General features: G+C 45.6%; 1 protein-coding gene and 1 pseudogene across 4 annotated transcripts in view; both read right to left on the bottom strand.

Annotated features, from left to right (window-relative positions):
* The window catches only part of d4 (double PHD fingers d4), a 256653-nt gene that overhangs the window by 130164 nt on the left and 109994 nt on the right, over positions 1 to 16495 (bottom strand). For all 4 annotated transcript variants that reach the window (XR_011507607.1, XM_070522729.1, XM_070522731.1 and 1 more), the window contains exon 5: positions 8799 to 8953. Coding sequence is in view for 3 of the 4 variants with exons in the window: in XM_070522729.1 (XP_070378830.1) it covers positions 8799 to 8953 (155 nt within the window). In the remaining variant the exon portion in view is untranslated. The remainder of the gene's footprint in view (positions 1 to 8798; positions 8954 to 16495) is intronic.
* On the bottom strand, positions 1485 to 4052 carry LOC139047472 (uncharacterized; annotated as a pseudogene).

The raw sequence follows: 16495 nt of genomic DNA, 5'->3' as shown, positions 1-16495 counted from the left end.
ATCCCCTCCTTCTCCCTTAAGCCACAAACCCAGGACTCACATCGTGGGTACCCCTCGGACAGTGTGGCCCTCAACCACAATGGTAATCAACCCTTTGGATTTGCAGCCTTTCGCGTGTATTTAGATGACCTCGGCTTTTTTGGATGCACACTTCAGCCCGCTTCCTCTGGAAAATTTCTCCTCTGCTAATACTGTGCTTTGGAGCACATTTTCTTTATCCCCTCAGGAACCTCTGCTCGCCTACGGCATGATGTCGCCTGCGTAGAGCGTGTAACCTAGGTCAGGTATATTATCCAGATCGCGTGCGAGGCGACACATCACCATGTTGAAGAGCAGAGCCGATATTATCGCTCCTTGAGGTGTTCTTTGCTAGGCATATTAAATTACTCCGATGAGATTTTGCCAATACTGATGCGTGCCTCGCGGTTGGAAAAAAACAACCTTATGTAATTGTAGGTACGCTCACCACAACCCGCGAGTACGAGTTCCTCGACTATTCAGCATGAGAGATATTGTCGAAGGCTCCTATGAGGTCTAGTGCTAGGACTAGCCTCTCATCGCCGTACGGTATATTAGTCAGAATTTCGTCTCTAAGCAGGAGGAACACGTCTTGACACGATAAACCTGTGCTAAATCCTATCATGGAGTCCGGGAACCAGTTCTGCTCTTCCAGGTATCGCTGCAGTCTGCTATGGATCACCCTCTCATAGAGCTTTTCTAGGCAGGACATGAGCGATACCGGCCGGAGTGTATCGATCGAGGGATTCTTTTTTGGTTTGGAGATCATGATTACTTTAGCCGATTTCCATTCGTGGTGCTAGTCACCCTTCACCCAGTACTCGCAATTGAAAATCTTTGTTATTTTCGCTAGGGCTGCTGAATCAGTGTTTCGAATAATTGAATTTGTGATCGAGTCTGGGTCCGGTGCCGAGTGTTTACGGGGGGACGTGGCTTTGAAAATCAACTTCCTTATTTCTTCATGGATTTTGATGAAAATTGGCACAAGTGTTTAGAATGTCTCCCTGATGCTTCCATAAAAGTTTCAGAGTGATACCTTGAAAACATTTTATTAAATTTGATTCAGCAGAATGTTTCAACCTCGAACTTTGTGAAGAGCCTGGGGAACTTAAAAAACGTGATAGAAGGCTTGTTAAGTACTGACTGCATAGCTAAATACACGCTGAAGGTCGTGACATTCTCGCTTTTTTTTTTTTTAACACAAATATTTCGGAGTGTCATTTTTTATGTTACCTTCGTATCAAGCACACTTTCGGGGTGAACGAATAGCCACATCATAAATTTATAAAACGTCCAGGCCTAAAAGCAAGAATGCCACGACCTGCACTGTAGCCCAAGGAACAAAAAAAAACAGAGTCAGAATAGGCCAAACGGTAAGAAAGGAATCAGCTCCGCAAACTGAGCAGAAAGGCAAAAACACAGTTTTGAGAAAAAGGCCTTCAAAGTTTTGCCTTGCCTCCACTCTTCTAAAATGCACCAGGATTGTATTCCTTGGTGTCCTCAGCACAGCAGGGCTTCTTGGGCATGTGGCCTTTCATCTGACATTTTTTAGATGCCTTTTTTTTCGTAGGGCATCCTCTTCTACAGCTCTTTGAAGGGAATGCTTTCCTGGCTTCAAGCCAAGTGAGGCACAAAACTGTCTGTATGCACGAAGTGTTCCAACGTTGTATTTGCAGGCTGCCTCATTGACAGCTGTCTCCGCTGTGATCAATGAAGCATTTTGCTCCTTTGGTAGAATTGACCAAATGACCGAGTGGAGACTCTCGGCTGCATTCTGAGTCTTCTTGCCTTGGCAACGGCTGAGTAGCTGAGGATTCGAGAGACGTTGATACACAGGCAGCAACGCAGCTGAAACATGTGTTGCCAATAGTACTTATGTTCTGGCGGAGCTTTACTTTCAGCTTCTGCAGCCCGGTGTCTGCACCAGCTGAGGGGTCCTGGAAGGCAGAGCTCATGATGAGGGTCTTTATCTTGTAATGAAGCAAGGAGGAGAATGGCATACCGATCATCATCAAGAACAGAGGGCTCGAGACCGGCGTTCGAACACCACCATCTTGCTCTCGGACTCTGGGCTCTGGACTCTGGGCGACTCTGGGCGACATGCTTGCGACAGATGTTGCATCTGATCAATCAAACTGGGACCTGGTTCTCCCATTTGCGACATACGCGTATAACACCGCTACGCAAGTCACAACCGGGTTTTCCCCCTTCTTCCTTTTGTACGGTCGCCAGCCGACGCACACTATCGACACGTTGCTGCCATACGCACCAGATACCTCAGAGTGCACGCCCGTGTCAGCAGCGGCCCGTTACGCTGAAGATTGCCGACAACTAGCCAAGCGCTTTACTACCGCCGACCAACAACGCCAGAAAAACGCCCGCGATGATGATCACTCTCCGGCCGCAACATTCGCTCCTGGAGCACTTGTGTGGCTGCTTGTACCACCCTGCGCCCCTGGCTTGTCGTCCAAACTGCTCCCAAATTATCATGGTCCCTACCGCATCGTCGAGCGTACTTCCCCCGTAAACTATGTCATTGAGCCTCTTACGCTGCAAGGCGACCGTCGTCGACGTGGACGTGATGTTGTTCACGTAAACCGCCTCAAGCCGTACTTCGACCCTCTTGTACCCACCTGTTAGATCGCCAGGATGGCTCCACCTTTCTCGACGGGGGCAATTGTAATGAAGCAAGGAGGAGAATGGCATACCGATCATCATCAAGAACAGAGGGCTCGAGACCGGCGTTCGAACACCACCATCTTGCTCTCCGCGCTCACTGTTCCGAGCTACCGCCCGTTTGTTGGACTCGCTCAATAAACTTCTTTACAATCTGTTGAAGTGATATGATAGAAGGTTGCCATTATGGCCCTTTGCATATCATCTACTTCAATATTGTTACGTATGGCCATGCCATAATAATTGGTGAGCTTTTTGATTAGGTCTTGGGTCAGGCCACCCTTCCCTCCAATTGGTTTACTTCTGCTTTTTGAGACAAGTGTTCGCAGGGCTGTACGCATCCATTTTTTCACGTGATTGATACAGTCCTCTTTGTTGAATGTAATGAAGCCATAAGCCTAGTCTTCACAAAGGGCCTGAAAAGTACGGCTATTCCCATCACAAACAATAGATGTGTAGCGGAGGTCATTCCTTTCCAGTGACCTTCTGAACAATATCAACGCTGCCTCGACCTCCGTTCGGCTTGAATTTGCATCGGTGTACTTTTGGCACACGTGATTCTCTTTCCATTCACTGTAGCCTTCATCGTTTCCTTTCGGCCCAAGCGTGCATCCATGGCATCTGTTCGAGAGCACAACGCAGTCAAGCACCAGACCAGTGTAAAATTCAATTATTGTGCCCACACCAACATGGGATGCATGACCATGTGTCATCCATGTCCCATCGTAGACTACCGTCCCATTTTTTGTGAATGCCAGGTCCATTTCGCTGTAAACTTTCCGCACGGCTGCCACAGCATCAGAAAAGAGACTTGCCGCAGCCATCTTACCAGCAGGCCTGAATTTTGATTTCAGATGTCTTTGGAATGTCTTATGGTACAAGCCTCTGTGTGAAACGTTCATTACTGACTAAAAGTCAGTCAGTGCAGTTGCCCCTCTGCCGGTGGTTTTGATTGCTTGCATTGCATGCATATTCACGTCAAAAGCCTTACCACCCTCTATTCGCAGCGATGACCATTCACTTGCAACAATGCCGGAGGCATTGCAGGTCAGTAGCATTCGTGCAGCCAATCCATGCCTCGATCCCAAATGAACAGTCAGTCCCGGCTGAGAGCATTCTTGGCACAAAGCATTCTTGTACAAAGCATTCAATGCTGTGACCTGCACAACCAATAACTCATCCGCCAGCTCCACATCGGTACAACTTCCAGTCTCACCTGTGAGCGTCATTTTTCTCTCGGTCGCCGAAACAGAACTGAGTGATGGTTGCATTGTCTCGGCTCGCCCACGAGAAGCTTCTATTGATATGTAGTGCGGTTCCAAGTGAGCCTGAATTGTACTGCCGAATCTCGACTGCATTTCATCCACGCGCGAGGTGCTTGGTTGCGGGTCCGAGTCGTTGACGCGTGAAGTGCTTGGTCACGGGTCCGAGACGTCGGCGCGCGAGGTGCTTGGTTGCAGGCTCGAGGCATCCATACATTAAGGGAACTGCTGCTGTGCGTCCACGATGTCCGCGCCGCACTGAACATCAGAAGAATCAGCACTGGAAGCTGTTGACGACGCTTTACTTTTGGACATCGGAGACTTGCGCTTACGGCTGCAAATTGATGCGAAATTTTGTATTTCTTCTTCGCCGTCGCCGATCCATAATCACAGCCGAGATCCAACGCAAAACTACGCCACGGAGCTTCGGAGCCGCTACGGAAACTATGGAGAGGCTCGTGATACGGGCGATGGAGAACGTAGCTGCGGGAAGAGCAGACGACGCGCGGCACTTCGCCTGCCGTTGCTAGGGGCAACCGCTCCAGAGACCAACGGTGCCGGTCACGTGGCGTGCGCCACCAATCAGGAACCTCTGCGAGACCTTGAAACTTTTGCTTTTTCTGCGTTTGTTTTCGCTCGGAGGAGGCCAAGAAGGGGGCAGATTTAAAGTTGAAGAAATGCTCTTTCTGCTGCGACCAAGATGGCGGCGCTCGGTTGCGCCGTTACGGAGATATCGTGGCTTGAAAAACGCCGTCTTTTTGCAATTTCCACAAAACTTCTCGTTGCCGTGGCGGATATAATTTCTTTAAAGCACTTCTAAGCGGTTTTCAGGGAAGATATTTTAGAATCAGGTAGAGAAAGGGTTATAAAAATTGAAAATGTGATTTTTGAAAAATTGGTTTTTTGGTCATTTTTCGCGACGCAAAAGCCACGTCCCCCCTTAACTGCGGCTTGTGACACCTCTTACACTTCTACATGCATTATTTCATCGTCTAATTTAGGGTTGGCTTCCCCATGTATGGTCTCGTCGTGTCGGGCGATACCATTGCGGGTGGGGGTGCTATGTACCTGTTCTGAAGGCCGTCGAGTAGTTCTTGGTCTGTACCTTAGAAGTTGTCTGTTATAACCTGGAGCTTCTTGTTAGTCTCAGTACGTGTGCTCATCGGGTCTAAGATGCTCCGTAGTATATTGAGAGAGAACTTCGTGAAAGGTGCTCAGATGATCCTTCAAGCTCTCTACAAACCCGCCTGCGGACTTGCCATGACCGCCACGGCACGGGATTTCTCGCGCACGGTTATGGGCAAGTTCGTTGACGTTGGGAACACACGGATGAACCCAAAAGCCCATGTGGGCCAGGAACCAGGTAATTGTGTGAAGGCCTACCATACTCCCCAAACTCAGGATAGCAGCAGCCTCCCTAGAGATTTCGCAACACCTTGGAGCTAATAACTGCCACCTGCTGCACACGTCCTAGGCTATTTTGAACACTTAAAATTGACAAGCGTTATGCCAGAAAGTATTTGCTTGCTGTAAAACAATGCTGCCCTGCCTCTAAATAAAAAAAGGGGGGAAGAACCTAATTTTGAGTATAACTTTAATTATAAGTATAACTTTAATTATAAGTATAACTTTAAGAAAACAAACCTGTTCACACAGCATGCTGCAATTTACTCCAAATTGAGTGAAGCTGCCCAGACATTGCCTTTCATATCTTATGAATTTTTCCTTGACAGCTGCCAGCTAAACCATGTTTTCAGCAAGGATACAGCTAGCGTCAGTCAGAAACACCTGGCTAGACTCAATGTCATCAATGCTCTTCTGAACCAGGCCAGCCTTGATGAGCCCTTAGTAATGCTCAAACATACTTTTCAATAGTCTGCTTTTCCTCGTAAAGCAGAAGCCTCTGTTCAGCCACTGGTCGATTCACAACTGGCATCGATTGTTTATTTGGACACCACCAATTCAAAGAAGCTTGATTACTTGGACTACTTTGAGGCACCATCACTGGCCCATGAATTCAATGTATACCAAAATTTGGCCCATAAATTTAATCTATAAGTACGACCGAAATTTCAGACCCATTAGGGTATGTGACTTTACAATTCGGACTCGGCCTGCACAACTGCGTGCTAATTTTACCGCGAAGTTCAGAAGAAATAGCAATATTTTGCTTTGATACGTCACTGGCATCACCGCAGCATGGTGGTCAGCCACATTGGCGGCACCTCCTGGAAACCGAAATTAGCGAAGCTTAGTTATAATTCAATACCGGCTGCGCCCGAACCACACGGCAAGAGAACCCCAGCAAGCCATTCGTGAGTCCTGCAGTGTTGCGTCCACATGTACACCGTTTGTTCATTGACACAGTCGCAGCGACTTGAAGTTGCTTAAGTGGCGTCGACTTCACCCTCAATGTCTGAACCGACGAGGACAGTGACTGTTGCTATAAAAAACACTGTCATTCAGCTATGATAGTGTGATTGAATTCTGGGTCAAAATGTTGTAGCGATGCATTTCGTTTGACTCTATATGCCACCCTTATCATCCACTGTTCCCAGCCGGCTGACACCAATGATAAAGCAGGCGAAGCACCGCTCTTACCAATGACAAAGCGCAAAAGAAAAGAATTTGCTACAAAATTACAGTCCTGTCATGTTACCAAAGGTTGAAGATTTGGTGCGTGGTTTGATTGCACTTTGGTCTATCTGTGGTGACAGCATGAAAAGGGCAGAGAGTGACCAGATCATCATAGGCAAGCGTATGTGTACACAGGACAAACTTTTTAGATGATCCCGTTTGTTGGTGCCCCTGGCACACAGTGCCAAGAATATTGTAAATGCCAACGACGCTAGTGACACGAAATTCCGTGAAAGTGATCATATCCCTGAAAGTGGTCATCTGAGAACATGGCATCATTTTAGCCACTCGTGGAATAAAGTCACTTGTTTTTTGACGAATTTGGATATTTTCGACTACTGATTATTCGGTGTTTTAGGATGTCCCCGTTGAGCCCGAATTATCGCTCGGCAACGTATAGATAATGTCAAGTTCAATTTATGAAGGCATTTTAGTCATGTGCACTATGCAAGTCAGTGGGTCAATGCTGCCATACATGTAATGTGCAGTCACTAATCTTGGGGTATTTTGGTGCAAAATTTTGTTTTTTTTATCAGGATGGCACATGAAATCTCATTTGGTGCAATTTGGTGCAATTTGGCACAGGAGTGGGAGCACTGCATGGGCTGACTCAACTTGTAAAACACCGACTCGCACGCAAAGCACAGATCTTTTTCTTGTAAACGACCACATCCTCAGCCATAATTCAAGTGTTGACACATTTGAAGCAATTTCGGGTCATGGAATGGTATGCCTGACATTAAAGCTAAACTTCGGGTTAAGACCCTTTAAAAGACAACACTTATTTAATTCCGGCGCCCCCATGCGCTAAAGATGTCTTTCTGTATTTTTTTTCTGAATCTGACGATGTGTCCGTTATCTTATGGTGCTTCCTTAAAAACTTTTCTATGTGACATGCATACATGGTCTACACCAAATTCTTGGCTGCGAGGTTTGGTGAATGCGTTGCTTTTCTCTGCTGAGTTTTACCCTGCTTTCAACACAATAGGCAACAAAGCAGGTAAATGCTGTCATTATCGCCCAGTTTGGGTGCACATCAAGACAGTAGTGTGTCCAGTTGAGCAAGCCGCACTGAATTCAGCCATGAACTTAAAGCAGTTGCGTAAACCAGAGTCGCTGGAGCTTGTGAAAGAATCATGTCTGGTTCTCTCGGACACACTCAAAGAACCAGAGTTGATTAAGGCTATTGCAATTTTCGGATGGTGCCGTTTACACGTGCTTGCACTTTCGAATAGTTCAGGTGTCCACCTCGAGCAAGACAGTTGTGGTGTCCATGGCAAGGAATGTGAAAACAAACAAACAAGAAACATTGCGCTTTGAAAGCGCTTCTTTTGTGCCAGTAGTTTTCTTAGTGTCAGCGTCTGCTCTGCGCACGTCACTCACAGTGCTTCAGTGGTGCGTGGTGGCGGAACCTATGGAAAACGGCAACTGCGCGGGCTGAGAGACAACAGCAATGTTTTTGTGGATAGCTCAAACAGTGGCAACTTATGAACTAATGGGTTGATGGGTGGAATGGTTAATTTTGGGGCATTCACTACAACAACCTTTCAGAATAAAAAATTTTTAGCAGTCCCGCGGGATTCATTATATCGAGATGTGACTGTATCACAATACTAATCTATGGCATAGTCTACAGGTACAAACTTATCAAAGACAAGCTTCTAGTGAATGCTTGACACTTGCCATCCCTACCTGCTAAGCCTTACCAGCACTGAGCAGCAAACTGCAGCAACTGGGAAATGCTGCGGCTTGCTGCTAAGTTGAAAAATACTTCACAGTGGTCACATGGCACACTGAAACCTGAGGGAGCACCTCGACAACAAAAGTGAGGGCACCTGTGGCTGTCTGAATAGTGACAACTTTGTTTGCTACTGCCATGTTTACGACCCTTGTGTGTTTACGATCAGTGACAAAAATTGAGTGACAAACCATGCAATATTTGAAATTTCAGTCACCCTTATCCATTGGTTCTATGAAGTAGCTGGAAACGCAGTGGCAAAGTCCAAACAATCGAGCAGGTCTGTGACATCTGAAATCTGTCAAATCAGTTGGCAACTGTATTGCCAATTTGTAACGGCAAGCCCAACTTGGAGAGACGCCATGCAGCACTCTGCTCAGACAACATCCTTACCTTCTATCTCACGAACACTACTGCTGTGATTCACTGCTTGCTTTCCAGATTAGTGGGGGGCAATGTGGACCCACCTGTTGGGTCGCAGCTGAAGGTGGGTGATGGTCGGCCGGGGTCGCCGTGGCCGTACTCCCGCTGCCGCTGCTGGTGCCGCTGTTGCTGCTGGCAATATGGCTGTGCGCATAGTGGTACGACAGGCCAGGGCGCGTCTTGTACCGCACACCGCATACTGCATGGGAAGCACAGTTTATTTTTACTTGTTTGCTTATTTATTTATCTGCGTGCCTGAAAGGCTCCAGTTAAAGCATTGCGTCAAGGGGTAGAAAAAAAATCATGAACCAAAAACAGGAGAACATCCAACAGAACATGTCAAACAAGAGATAAGAAAAACGCATTCGGACAGTCAAGCTTGCCAGAAAAAACAAGTGACAGAGCCATGGCTTTCATAAGACAAAGAACAAATAGAAACGTGCATAGCCCAATAAACTTAGGAAAAACAATTACATTCGCTAACCAATAATTCAGACTCGATAGGGACCGCCAGAATGTTAGAATAATTGAGAGTCCAAAATACCAGATTCCCCAGAAAATTAGCGAATTCATTCTACAAGTGTTTAAGAAAGGTGTGCCACACTCTCGAATTGTCACCTTTGAGGATACCTTCAATTTTGCACAACTAGCACAACATATAGTGGCATCTACAAGTGACAGCATTCTTGGCACAGGGCCAAGCTTATCACAGTGTGGAAACGTTGTCACCCAGTGCTACTCACACTAAATATCGTGAAATTGAAAGTATCTTCGAAAGTGATAATCCAAAAATATGGCCCAAGTTGTTTAACACATTGCTGTGCACCTTTCGCCTAAATAGCCTGTGGACGCGATTTTCTAGTGATGCCTTTTATGCTATTCCTGTTCTTGCTTTTCACGTTTCATCAGTGGTCAGAATGGTACTATGCCCGCATTATCAATGCATCAACCAGCCATTAACGGTGGACAATAAGAGCAGAAAGAAATTGACATGTAAAATCATGCAAGCCGCAAATTCAGCCTTTACCAATGTTACCAGAATGTCTAGTAAGGTTACAGTGCAGAAAATCCTTTGTTTAGACATTGTTCCAAATCAAGAATGTGTACATAGTTTGTCTACATGCTGTGCAAGGAAGTGCGCTCCCTTCTACAGGTGACAATGCTTAAACCTTCCTCCTCCTGCTGGGCTTGTTGGTGCATATTCAGTAAGCATTGTTATAGCAATATGCCTGAAGAAAGGCGCCTCGTGTTTTGGGGGGGTGCTGCCCAGGCTGCTGCCTTCCGTATCCTCATCACGTCGCTGACCCCGGCCCATGTCCCAGCTTATTTCGATGGCTGCCCTCCAACAGAACTCTGCACCAATGTCTGCAGCTACGGAATCGGTGCTGTTTTGGTCCACCATCAGAATGGACATGCCCCTGTTATTGCCTATGCCAGCTGCCTCCTTTTCCCAACCGAACAGAACTACTCCATCAAGGAACCGGAGTATCTTGCTGTCGTGTGGGTGGTGGGCAAATTCCACCCCTGCTTACATGGCCGGCATTTCACTGTCACTACCGATCACCATGCATTTTAACCTTAAAGATCCCACTGAGCGTCTTGGTCGCTGGGCAGTGCGGCTCCAAGAGTCCACTTAATCTGTTTCTTATAAGTAGGGCCTATTGCCCCGGGACACTGACTATTTGTCTTGCAATCCCGTGGATCCGCCTGAAGCCTCTGATGACACACCTGCATGTGTACTCTCGCTCTCTGCTTTAAGCCACATCCGTGATGAACAGCGCCATGATCCCATCTTACTTATTCAGAAGCTGAGCTTATTGCTAAGAGTGAGCTTATTCAGAAGCTGGATTCCGCAGCCCCCCATCTGTCCCTTAACCTCTTCGTGCTTAAAGATGGCACATTATATCGCCACAATATTCCCTCAGACGGACGCGAACTGCTGCTTGTCGTTCCTATGCATCTGCTTTTGAGCATTCTTGGCTAGCTGCATGACACCCCAACCGCTGGTCATCTTGGAGTTTCCTGGACCTACGATTGCATTCGGTGTTGCTTCTTTTGGCCCGGTCTTTACCGTTCCAATTGTTGCTACGTCACTGCATGTGAACTGTGTCAAAGCCGAAAGAAATCCCGTATGCCTCCTGCTGGCCTCCCTCAGCCCCTTGACCTCCCATCTGACCCCTTCTTCCGAGTTGGTCTTGACCTCCTCAGTTCCTTCCTTGCCTCTACAGCTGGCAACAAATGGATTGCCACTGCTACAGACCGCACCACCTGATACATAATTACATGTGCTCTCCCTACCAGTTGTGCTAGGGACATGGGTGATTTCCTGCGACATGATGTTGTCTTACATCATGGAGCCCCTTGTGAACTCCTCACCAACCGTGGCTACTACTTTCTCTCCATCATTATCAATGACCTGCTTCGCTCCTGCGTGACAAAACACAAGTTTACGATGGCTTACTACTCGGAAACCAACAGCTTGACTGTATGAATCAATCGGACACTAACTGACATGCTTTTTATGTACGTCTCTTTTGACCATCAAGACTGGGACAGTGCGTTGCCCTTCATTACATTTGCCTAAAATTCCTCCCGTCACGATACCGCTAGTTTTTCACCCTTTTATCTTCTATTTGGACACGACCCAATGTTACCTTTTGACGCTATCATCCCTGCTGGCTAACATTTGCGCACTGAGTACACCCGCAATGCCAATTCGAACGCTGACCAGGCCCGCCAGATTGCTCGCCATCGCCCTACGATATCACAAGACCACCTGAGGCACCACTACAACTCCTGTCATCACGACGTTATCTACATCCGGGTGCCGTTGTGTTTCTGTTGACTCCAACTCGGCATGTTGGATTCTGAAAAATTGCTTTCCCGGTACTCCAAACCCTACCGTGTCTTAAGACATGTAACAGACGTCACTTATGAGATTAGCCCGCTAGACACTTCCTCTCCCTTTGTTTTGCCACCTACAGACATTGTTCATGTATCCTGCCTTAAACTTTACAGCTCCCCTACACCATAGAAAGCACTGTGATTGTGCTTCAGCAGCTGGGGGTCACGTTATAGCAATATTCCTCTAGAGGAGCATCGATAAAGAATACGCTTTTAATCTGGCATGCACATTCAACCATATGATTCAGTCTCCTTGTAAATATATTCTAAATGTGTTTCCCTGTTGTGTGTACCTCCATGTAACAGTATAAAGAAGCGCAACCTGGAACACGGACAAAGAAAGAGGAGAGGAAGGACGCTGTACGGTCAACTAGATCTATTTGATGATGGACGCTTATCTACATGCCTCTTTAGTCATGCACAAAGGGACCCACTCAAATTGACACATGCTTAAAGACAAGAATCTAGAAAGTACATTTACTTTCACTTCCTGTTTGAGTCGCCTGCACCGAAAGTTCCAGTCAAGTTTTTACAGCAAGACGAGCTCTTGACTTCACCTCTCGTGGAAGGATTGAGACACAACCCCCACTCTACCGTACCCTTCACCCCACAGAAGCACCTGTGCAGCACCTGTGCAAGCCTGCACTAATCCCACTTGATGGTTCACAGGTAAAATAAACAATCACTTGCCAAAAAATGCAAAAACAACAAAATGAGTAAAACTTGTCTTGCTCCACTTCAGGCGGACTCGCACGCATCTTTTATTAATTAATTAATTAATTAATTTAACATCCCCTCAGGGCCAGAGGCATTATTGAGGGGAGTGGTGTAAAAGAAGATATGGTACATAGGATGTAAACAAGACACAGTGATTAATATGTCTAAAACGCATAGATAGATAAAAAAAAAAATTTTCTGTGCAGTTAGCTGCTGTGTCACAAAATAAAAAAAATCCATGATTATGCAATGTTAGCTCATGTTTCACAGAAAAGGCTGTTATCAGTAATATTTACAATATCAATGGGAAGGTGGTTCCAATTTATACACGTGCGAGGGAAAAAAGACTGGGAAAAATGTTTTGTGTTACATAGATAGCTCCGAACTTTATGGAGGTATTCAACATGGTGCGATTCATAATGTGGTCTTGTAAAGAATTGCGTGTGCAGTGTAGGATAAAGTTATGAAAGGGTGCTCGACGTGCAATTCTACATCAAACAGACAGTAAAGGAAGACTAACATTTCATAGAAGAAATGCTCACAGTTCAATTATAATTACAAAAGATAAATCGGACTGAGTTATTTTGGACAAGTTCTAAGCCCGTTAACAGGTTATCTTGGCCGGGATGCCATACACAAGTAGCACATTCTAATTTAGGACTCATTAGTGCTTTATTAAGTAGGTGTTTTAGGTTACAAGGTGAGCTAGAAAAGTTACGGCGCAGCCTAACATACGGTTAGTGTTGTTAATAATGTATTCGACGTGAATTGACCATGACAGGTTTGTAGTTGTATAGACACCTAGGTACTTGTAAGAGTTAGCTGTTTCTAAAGGAACATTATTTAAGTGGTAAGTGGTTTGTTGGCGAGAACCACGGGGCACATGTAGCACTTGATATTTGTTAATATTTAGTTCCATTAACCATGAATTATACTAGTTAGATATTGTGTTAAAATCAAGTTGCAACTTGTTAATGTTGGTTAATTGGTTGTTTCCCAAAAAGTAACACAACTGTTACCGAACAATTGTACATTAAAAGGATAGTGTAGCACACAGGTCATTAATATAAATGAGAAAAAAGGAGAGGGTCAAAAACTGAACTTTAGGGTAACCCAGAGTGTACATCACTGAAAAGAGAACTAAAGTCACTAACTGTAACAACCTGAGTGCGATTTATTAGCAAGAGCTGATCCACATGAGGAGGTTAGGATCTAGATTTATTGGAAAATGGACACAGCGAAAAGAAAGGAAGGACACGAGAGAGCGACACGCGCACAGCGCTGTGCACGTTGCTCTCTTGTGTCCTTGTATTTTGTTTGCTGGTCCTTTTTTTCAATATTTCACAAACAAGCCCAAGCTTCCACGCCAAATCTAGATTTAGTTTAGTTACTTTGTACAAGAGAAGTCTGTAGCAAACCTTGTCAAACAAACTGAGTGCATTTGCTAGAAAGAGCTTAATCCACATGAGGAGGTTAGGATCTAGATTAAGTTTACTTAATTTGCGCAAGACAAGTCTGCGGCAAAACTTGTGGAACACTTTAGAGAAATCTAAGAAAATATGATCGGCAAAAGAACAACTATCCAAAATGCAATGTAGCTTCACGAGTGAATAAAACCAGTTGTATTTCACATGAAAAAGTTTCGCAAAAGCCACGCTGTGCTGGGGTGAAGGATAAATTATACTCAAGAAAATTAAAAGAGCAGCCTAAAAGGCTCCTCTTTAAGTAAAGGAGTCTAAAAAAAAGTAAAGAGCCTAAAGAGTAAAGCCAAAAGCCTAAAGAATGAGTAAAAAGAGCGTAAAAAAAAAAGAGTAGAGGAGCCTAAAAAAAAGGTCACTGTAAACTTCTTAACGCCTATATGCAATAAAATTATGGCAATGACAAATAAGGTGTACTATGGAAACTAAAGATACATTGTGAAAGTAGGATGATATACTAAAATATGTCAGTTGCAAACATTTGCAAGAAGCACTAGTGCCTTAACAGTGCCCTTAAAACGCAAGGGCCTGGAGGCATATGCTGTACAAAACTATCACAGCGGCGTTCTCTGGCGAGAGGATGTGCTATGAGTTTATTGGGCTACTAACATGTATTTGTACCCGCTTTTGTACCCCCACAAGCGAACACTACTGTAACCTCCTCGGCTGTACAGGCGTTCCTTGTGCACGTGGAGCATGCTATCCTAACGCGCTTGTCGCCATCAACCACCGTCGATACTGCAGGCCCATCTCTGCCGCAAGTGGCATCCATGTATGCTACTTTATGCGCCAGGGTGCTTTTAAGTTTATTTACTAGAGCCTTAGCCCTGTGAGCTCTCCTCTCTTTGTTCTTGATAGGATGCATATTTTTAGGTAGGGGAGCAATTTGGAAGCGTTTACGCACGTCCAACAGAATGTCCTTCTTGCCAATCGGGGCACCCAGGTCGCATTAGATTCCTACCCATTCCATGATTTTTCTCCCCGTTTTGGAGTGGCCTAATCTTTCCAACTGAGACACACCTACTGCCTCAGTGAGCTCAACTAGCGTGTTGTGACCCCCATTTTGAGAAGGTCTGTCGAGGTCGAGTTGATAGTTGGGTGGAATATACATACAACAGACTTTAACCAAATGTTTAAAAAGAATTGCCCACAATGACACTACCTTAAGGGGGGACGCAGCCTTTGAAAACCAAAATATTGCGAAAAAGTTGAGCTTTAGAAAATTACATATTCGGGCGGTATGTCTTATAAACTATCATTTCCTCGCGAAACTATTTCAAATAAGTTTATAACAAGCCGCGGCAGCCCTCGAGTGGCGAGCGAGCGCCCACAATACCCCTACTCTGCACCAACGCCATTTCTCCACTGCTCCCCCGAGCACCGCCATTTTGGTGTTGTTTTGTTCGTGCATTCTTGTTCTTTATTTTTCCCCACCATTCGCGGTGGCGGCGGCAGCGCAGGCGAGGCATAAATCGCTCATGATTGGAGGGCGCATGACAGCTTTTCCCAGAGGTGAGACGCGAAGCTGAGATTGGGCGAAGCGCATGCTCTTCAAGGGTGCGAGGGAGCCCACGACTCCCATTGGCTGCTGCGTGCGATGACATAGTGGTCTCCTGCATAATGCATCCGGCCATCATCTGCTTCGGCTCCTCCATCGCCGGCACCCTTTGTGTGTTCCACTTCCCATCATCTATCTTTGCAGCCGTTCACATATACTCCAAGTCTCTACCATCTTTACGAGACAATATTCAACCATCTTTACAAGACCGTTGTTGCGTTTAGCCTGCCGATTGTTGCGCGGTCGGCCACAATGCACCAAAAGATACTCAAGATGCTACACGCGTTCGGTGCAAGGAAGCGTTCTATGAAGCTTGCCTGCATGGCGAAGCTCGCCGCTCGCTCGCACGCCGACAATGATCGCATTGATGGTTCCTGTGGGGCAGCTTCTGTTTCATCTACGCAAGAGCGTGGTTGCTTTAACATATAATGCTGGCTGCCACAGGGCAATCCAAGAGCTATGTTCCTCAGTGGAGCTAACACCTGACCACCTGGCCTTTCAACGGGCAGCCGAGAAAGATTCTCTGCGCTTGAAAAAGTCCAAGAGGCGATCACAAGATAAGGTGGAAAGGCCACAAAAAAAGAGTGTCTAAGGACATCTCCAGTTACGCTGCAGGGTCATTTTAGACCAATATATGTGCTCAAAACTTTTAAAGCTCACTTTCTCAGAATGACTTTTTTGGCTGGTGAGGCTGCTTGTTCTAGCCATATCTCTGTAACCGCTCATCAGAATTCCAGAAGCTTTTTTTTTTTTTATTGTGTATCTGAATAAATTTTTGAGGGCAAGACAAGCCCATTTTTTATATATTGTGTCTGATTTGCGATATTTAATCAAAATTTGATTGATAAAATCTTAATCACCAACACTAAATTCAGGGGTCTGCTAAAACTTTTCAGCAAGGAAATTTAAAAAAGGGCTCTGTCTTGCCCTGAGGTATCCATCTAGGAATCATCATAGTGAATTTCACTGTTGCAGCACCTTTTGAAAATTCTCCAGGCCTGGAATAACAAAATCATGTGCACCATCCCGACATATTGCTGTAACTTGAGAACCAATGAACATAACTGAAGGAAATTTTGTAGTT

This window comes from Dermacentor albipictus, chromosome 7, assembly GCF_038994185.2.
Source record: "Dermacentor albipictus isolate Rhodes 1998 colony chromosome 7, USDA_Dalb.pri_finalv2, whole genome shotgun sequence".
Lineage (NCBI taxonomy): Eukaryota > Metazoa > Arthropoda > Arachnida > Ixodida > Ixodidae > Dermacentor > Dermacentor albipictus.
Note: the sequence above shows the minus strand (reverse complement) of the source record. Positions and strands in the feature narration are given on the sequence as shown.